The 7741-nt window shown below is 37.1% G+C and overlaps 1 protein-coding gene across 1 annotated transcript in view; it reads left to right on the top strand.

Moving 5' to 3' along the window:
* Positions 1-7741, top strand: part of arhgap40 (Rho GTPase activating protein 40) — a 23282-nt gene that overhangs the window by 2298 nt on the left and 13243 nt on the right. The window contains exon 2 of the mRNA XM_016505630.1: positions 5972-6141. Coding sequence (XP_016361116.1) covers positions 5972-6141 — 170 coding nt within the window. The remainder of the gene's footprint in view (positions 1-5971; positions 6142-7741) is intronic.

The raw sequence follows: 7741 nt of genomic DNA, 5'->3' as shown, positions 1-7741 counted from the left end.
GGGGGGGGGGGAATTCAGGGTTAAAAATAAGCTGACCGTTCTTCCGGCATCAGGACCTGAAGCAAAAAACAAGCCTGAATGTCTTCATTCCATCAGCAGAAGAGCAGAGCTTGATCCAGATTACTCCGACTGTGTTATGCGTGTATTCAGTGTCTCGTGTGTTTGTAGCATTTCTCTAGTTTTAATGCACATTTAATCACTGTGGAGAGAGAACTAGCAGCTGAGATTGAACAGAACAATGAAATGTGTATCTGCGTCATTCAGCTTCCTGTTAGCGTTTGCCAGGAGATTCTTTAAGCGCACTATCGACAGATTTAACCTGCGTCTGCCTCGCTGCTCGTTAAAGACACAAGTATGCCTATGCAAATATGAGGAAGATGCTAACGATGATGACAACAAGCAGAACTTCATGAGATCTGCTGAGTACATCCGTAAATATAGTCAAAGTGTAAAAAAAGAGAGGAGAGGAGATCATATGTGACCCTGGAGCACAAAAGCAGTGTTAAGTCGCTGGGGTATATTTGTAGCAATAGCCAACAATACATTGTATGGGTCAAAATTATAGATTTTTATTTTATGCGAAAAATCATTAGGATATTAAGTAAAGATCATGTTCCATGAAGATATTTTGTAAATTTCCTACCGTAAATATATCAAAACTTAATTTTTGATTAGTAATATGCATTGCTACGAACTTCATTTGGACAACTTTAAAGATGATTTTCTCAATATTTAGATTTGTTTGCACCCTCAGATTCCAGATTTTCAAATAGTTGTATCTCAGCCAAATATTGTCCAATCCTAACAAACCATACATCAATGGAAATATTATTTATTCAGCTTTCTGATGATGTATACATCTCAATTTAGAAAAATTGACCCTTATGACTGGTTTTGTGCTCCAGGGTCACATATGTCAATGATTGACATCTAAACACATGTGTCTGTGTGCATCAGTATTTCAGATGGACATTTACATTTATGCAGATGTTTTTATCCAAAGTGGCTTGCATTGCATTTAAAATGCACATTTGATCAGATCCTGCTTTCCCTGAGAATCCAACCCATTACCCTGGTGTTGCCAGCCCCAGTAATGCTGTATGTGTCTATGCATAAGTAAAAAAGTGTTTATTTTTTGGCACTGTACTGTTTTTCGTCACTCCTGCTGTGGTGAATAATTTGTTTTTATAATGGTAAACATTGCATCACTTAATTTGTATCAGCTCACAAATAATGCATGAATAGCAGTCATAAAACAATTATAAATACAGCTTTAGATTGTATATCAGAGAGTTCAGTATGTCACTCATCTGCAGAAAGAGCCACAGAAGGTTTCATTCAGAAACGTCTACACATCCTGCTCATTCTGTGTCACTTTATGATATATTGTGGCTAATATGATGATGTTTTCTGCTTATATGACTGCAGTGTTCTCAGCTCTGTTTAACACTTTTACATCATCTCAATTTGCAGATTTCCATGCATTTATATCTTTAGATTCTTCTAGAATAAATTCGTTTTTGTTTCACCGAAAGTTTTCTCGTAGCTTCGTAAAATTACGGTTGAACCCATGATGTCACATGGATTATTTTAACGATGTCCTTACTACGTTTCTGAGCCTTGTTCGTGTTAGTAACCTTGCTGTTTATGAAGGGTCAGAGAGCTCTCGGATTTCATCAAAAATATCTTAATTTGTGTTCTGAAGATGAACGAAAGTCTTACGGGTTTGGAACGACACGAGGGTGAGTAATTAATGACAGAACTTTCATTATTAGGTGAACTATCTCTTCAAGGCCTTTGTTTGACGAGTCACATGTAGGTTAGAGGTTAAAATTATTTTCATCTCATCTATTTATGGTTTTGTTTATGTGTCAGGTTATGAATGGCATGTAGTGTGTGTTAATGAGCAGCAGGGTGTGCCCTAGATAGGCAGGGTCAGGTGTTAGTGATGTGGTTTTGCTGGTTTTTTTCCCCCAGGCACACACACACACACACACTCACACACACACACACACACACACACACACACACTCACACACACACGCACACACACTCAGATACATGTACTGCAGCAGAGCAGTGAGCAACAGATGAGAAGAAGTGATCTGAAGACACATCCATCAGTGCATCTTCTGTTTGATGGACATTTTTACACTCAGAACTGGAAAAGAAAATCTGTTGGAGAATTAGGGAAAGAGATGTGACGAGCAAACGTGTGCCAAAGGAATAATGTCAATATTCAAACAGAAGAGGAGTATTATTATTCATCTGCATTGATTGAGCAGCAGGACTGTAAGTGAGAATGTACTGTATGGACATAAAACCGCGTTTGGTTCGATCCAAACCCGTCCTGCACAGGAATCTGTGTCGAGTGAGACGCTTCCCTCACCATCCGCACGAGCAACACTCAACCAGACAAACCCAAACCAAAACTCAGCCGATTACCAGGTAGAGTCCTGACTAAACCGCCTCTGAGACCGAGAACACGGTTTAGCATGAATATTCTCATACGTGTGATAGATCTGAGCTGAAACACGTTCTACTTGATGCTGAGACTGTAACCGATGATTTTAATAATATCTCTGCCAGATCAAAACATCACGCTGCAAAAATGTGATGTTCTTCAGTATCTGTTTTCCAGTATAAATATCTGCCAATGGAGTCAGAAAAATAAACTTGTTTTGCCCTTGAGTTAGGCTGATTTTTATTAGTGGTCAACCGATATATCGGGCGATATTTGGCATTTTTCAAATATCGGCATCGGGCGATTAGTTTTTCTGTTTGGCCGATGCGTTCGAGGCGGGACTTTTATTTTGACGGCGCACCGTCGTCGTTAACAGTTCTGTCTAATACGGATAGAAGTCTGTCTAATAATTAAAAAAATAAAGGAATTAAAATGTATACAAAGTATTATAACGATTGCTTTTATATTATTAGTAATAGAAAGGCAAACATTATAATACTTTCTCGTTTGCCGTCAGCAATCAGCAAATACACATTTACATAATTTAAACAAATCTTTAAATGACTAGTGAACATTTAATTTCACAAACCTTGCAAACTTAGTCAAATCCAGTTGTGAGATCTTGTGAAATGTGACCTGCATGCTCGCGTGTTCTCTGCGTGACTTTCGGTCCGTACAAATTGAATGCTTTAAACATTAAATTCGTGATTTCAAATTATGCTGCGCTTTATGCATTTACCCACTGTATTCATGTCATTTTCACTGTGTGCTGAATGTAAAATGAGTGTTACCTTGGCTTTATTTGAAAAAATATGATTCCCAATGCACACAAACTTCCCAGAATACTGAGTGCTCTGTTGGTTACAGTGTTTACTTCCTTTTTAATTAGATTTTTATTAAATATTAATTTATTTGTGATAAATACTGTCATCTAAAGTATAAGTATGTTTATTTTACAAATTTATTTTTAATCCATTTTCAAATGATTTCAGATTTCTTAAATATTAATTAAAATAAATAAAATTATATCGGCTTTATATCGGCCACCCTGCTTTCCAAGATATCGGCATCAGCTGTCAAAAAACCCATATCGGTAGACCACTAATTTTTATGACTCCACAGACCTCAGTCAGGACTGAAGTACAGTGCGTTTAATGGATGTTGAACAACATACTGATCGTTCAGCTGACGTTATGTCTTTCTGAAAATAACTTCCGTTACACAAAAACTCGTTGTGAGCTGTGAAAATTCCACGATCTAAAGACTGTAAGTCTGTCTATTGCAGTCTATCGGCATCTGTTTGTTAATAAACATAATGAATTTTGATACATTTCTCAGAAGTACTTCTTTATCCTCTGTCATTTTGTATCTCCAGTAAATGTATCTTGGTTTAAGAAAGTTTAGATGTTAGTGCTGGAAAACAAGACTTAGGAAATACTGAGGAAGAGCAGCACTTTTGCATGAATAGCATGTTCTGTTTTCACACATTTTTTAGTGAATATCGTGTATAATATGTGTTTTTGCTCTGTGTTCTTTACTCTTGGTTTCCATTAAAACACACATCAGTCGCTAGATGACTTAAAGAACATCACATTTGCTTCTACAGATGCTGTTTTGTAAATCTGACATTAGTTCAGCATGATGAGAGTTCGACGCTGCTGGAGTCGACTGACAGTTTCAGCATTGATTTAATCAGGGCAGTTCAACTGAAACCGGTTTTACCAGCTGACTAGCTTACTAGCTGTCACCAGAAACTCATTAGCACGCCAAAGACATGAACGACGGTTCGTTTGGTCAGTTACCTGTAAAAACTGGAACCGGACGTAGTTTGAGTTTTGAGCTCTTGTGTAGAAGACGTCTCATTTACATGCTTGAGAGTCCAGGGGCCAGTGGCTCAAAAAGTTTAATCTGGATCAGAATGATGTGGATTTGGAGATCCCATGTTTTGCGATCCAGGATCAGGTAACCCATCTTATTTTTGTGCCGGTTGGATTGGATCACACTGATCCAGATACACACTTTTTCAGATTTCCAAATCTGGATTACTAGAGCTCTACGGAGCCCCTAAAGGGACATGCTGATGGGAAAAAGCCAATGTTTTGCATTGCATTTACACAAATAACTACTTCTGACTGGTTCATCTCTGATGATTGTGCCAATGTAGTTTACAAGCAGTGATTAAAAAACAACAACTTTAAATTAAATATAATATTTTTGTTTGATATTGACAGCTGTTTGTGGATTTGGGGATGTATTACATGTTACAAATGTTGTATTTTTTGGACCAGTTTTAAAGTTTTATTACATTTTTGTTCCTGAAATCCAGCCTTCTGCTGGGATCAGAATAATCCTGTTTATTTATTTTTTTTGGATCAAAAGTATCCCAATCTTACGGAAACGTTTTGAACAACACAAACTGAGGATTCAATCCAGATCAAAATGCACAGATCTTTGCACAATCCAAAATTCTCGTCTGAAATTGTAGCGCGTTAAAACATAAATACGACCTCACGTTGTGTCAATCACGTTTACACACTGCCTCCAAAACTTTTGTCCGTCATAAAAAAAATTCAGATCAGGTTAGATTTTCTGCGCTTTCCTATCTGTATCAGGCATTTTGATAGGAAAGGATGACGAATACGAAAAAAAAAAAGAAAAAAAAATGCGGTCCCACTTTATATTAAGTGACCTTAACTATGTCCTTGCATCAAAAAATAAGTATAATGTACTTATTGTGTTCATATTGTATTGCAAAACACTTTTGCTGCTATTGAGGTGGGATATGGGTAAGGTTAGAGACAAGTTTGGTGGTATGGGTAGGTTTAAAGTGTAACAACAGTGTAATTATAAATGTAATTACAGATGTAATTACATGCAGGTATTATTAAAATATAAGTACAATGTAAAAACATGTATGTACACAATAAGTGCATTGTACCAAATTATTTATTTAAATGCAAGTACATAGTAGTTAAGGCCACTAACGCATATGTGACTCTGCAGCACAAAAACAGTCTTAAGTCGCTGGGGTATATTTGTAGCAATAGCCAACAATACATTGTATGGGTCATTTTGATTAGTAATATGCATTGCTAAGAACTTCATTTGGACAACTTTAAAGATGATTTTCTCAATATTTAGATTTTTTTGCACCCTCAGATTCCAGATTTTCAAATATTGTCCTATCCTAACAAACCATACATCAATGGAAAGCTTATTTATTCAGCTTTCAGATGATGTATAAATCTCAATTTCATAAAATTTACCCTTATGACTGGTTTTGTGGTCGAGGGTCACATATGAAAATTTCGGACTCAGTGTGCAAGGACCTTAATCCGAATTCAGAATCCTTTTTTCTTTTAAACAACCCATTTTCAGGATTTGATCCAATCCGATGGCCAAAATCTGATCAGATTGGCCTCTGATGCTCAACCTTTGTCCAGTATGAACCTCCAGACTGATGCTTCTTTGTCACCATCATCCTCTTCCTCTTCCTTTGTGTTTCAGGGACTGCAGCCTCACCGCGATGAATGTTGAGTCCTGGGCGGACTCACCTGACCTCCCGACCCCGCAGCAGCCCGACAGGTTGTGCCTGGAGTCCTTCTGGAGCGAAGTGGAGACCATACGGAGCGACTCGGAGCCAGACAGCAGCAGACGAGATTCCCGACAGTCTGAAGGTGAGGCCGAGACTAGGCCTGTGCAATTAATCCAAATGCAGTTTCGATTTGGATTTCGGCCTCCAACGATTTTAAAAATACAAGAATCGAGATAAAACGATTATTGCGCCCCATTCCGCCCCCTTTCCAGCAGTGCGCTTTTGCTCCTCCAAAAAAAACCCAATTTCACCTGCAAATCAGTAAAATCATGCAAAATGGGACGTGCTTGATTTATTAAAGTTGATTAGATTTATTCATGTTTTTAAAAGCACGAAAAAGAACTTGCACTGTTCCTCATGAGGATTTTGTGTGTATGTGCTCAATGTGTCAAAATGCGGTGCTTAGTAATATTTCACGTAAACCCTCGTCAGTTATGTAATAAATGAACATAAAACAGTTGAGAATGAAAATAGGTGTGTAACATGCTCTTAAAGTGACAGCAGCCTAATATTCCTGCTGCTAACTGTGAGCTTAATATTAATCAAACAACAAAAAAACAAAGACAAAATCACTCCCTGCTCCTGAGTGAAGGACTTTTGTAGCTTTAATAAGAAACAAAGAAAGTTTAATTCTTACAGTGAAGACTATGCTGTTTTATTTTACTTTAGATTATTCAATTTCTGTAGTAGGCTGTTAACTGAATACTTAAAAAAAAAACTTAAAGCACAGTTTGTTTCATTTGTATCTTTTTATTCTATTGTATTTGTCCTTTGCTTTATTATTTTGACAGTTTAATTGTTTTCAATCATTTTGAGGACTTTTGTTTTTGTTTTTTACTAATATTAGTTATTATAGTACTCTGCTGTGGTATTGAGAATCGTGAAATTTCGCTGGTCTCTAAAATGTAGATGTCATAGCAACCTCATTTACATAAAATATGTATTTGATATATATCACTGACTGAATAAATCATTCATATAACGTTTTGGTCATATGGCCCACTCATAATCGTGTTAAATAATCATGATTACAATATTGACCGAAATAACCGTGAGCCCTAACCGAGACGCATCACGCCGTCTCAATTTATTTAAATCCACTTAAAAGAAAAAAATTACAGGGACATCTGTAATATTTATGTCCCTGTAAATTGTTTATTTTAAGTGGATTTAAATAAATTGTTAAAGTGTGTGTGTTGTGTGTGTGTGTGTGTGTTTGTTTGTGTGTGTGTGTGTCTCGGTGTGTGTGCGTGCGTGTGTGTGTGTTTGTGTGCGCGTGTGTGTGTTTGTGTGCATGGGTGTGTGTGTGTGTGTCTCGGTGTGTGTGCGTGCGTGTGTGTGTGTGTGTGTTTGTGTGCGCGGGTGCGTGTTTGTGTGCATGTGTGTGTGTGTGTGAGAGTGTGTGAGCGTACCTACTTAACCATATTTTGGGGACAAATTTGTACCCAAAAGTGAGCTAAACCTGACAAAATATCCAAAAACCTCCCTTTGAGGACGTCCTCATTTGTAAAATTGGTTTAAAAATAAAGTAAACAAAGTATTTTTTAAATTGTAAAAATGCAGAAAGTTTTCTGTATGGGGTAGGTTTAGGAGTAGGGTTGGTGTAGGGCGATAGAATATACAGTTTGTACAGTATAAAAACCATTATGCCTATGGAATGTCCCCATTTAGATAGCTAAGTA

Source organism: Sinocyclocheilus anshuiensis, unplaced genomic scaffold, assembly GCF_001515605.1.
Source record: "Sinocyclocheilus anshuiensis isolate Anshui unplaced genomic scaffold, SAMN03320099.WGS_v1.1 scaffold682, whole genome shotgun sequence".
In the NCBI taxonomy this organism is placed as follows: Eukaryota; Metazoa; Chordata; class Actinopteri; order Cypriniformes; family Cyprinidae; genus Sinocyclocheilus; species Sinocyclocheilus anshuiensis.
Note: the sequence above shows the minus strand (reverse complement) of the source record. Positions and strands in the feature narration are given on the sequence as shown.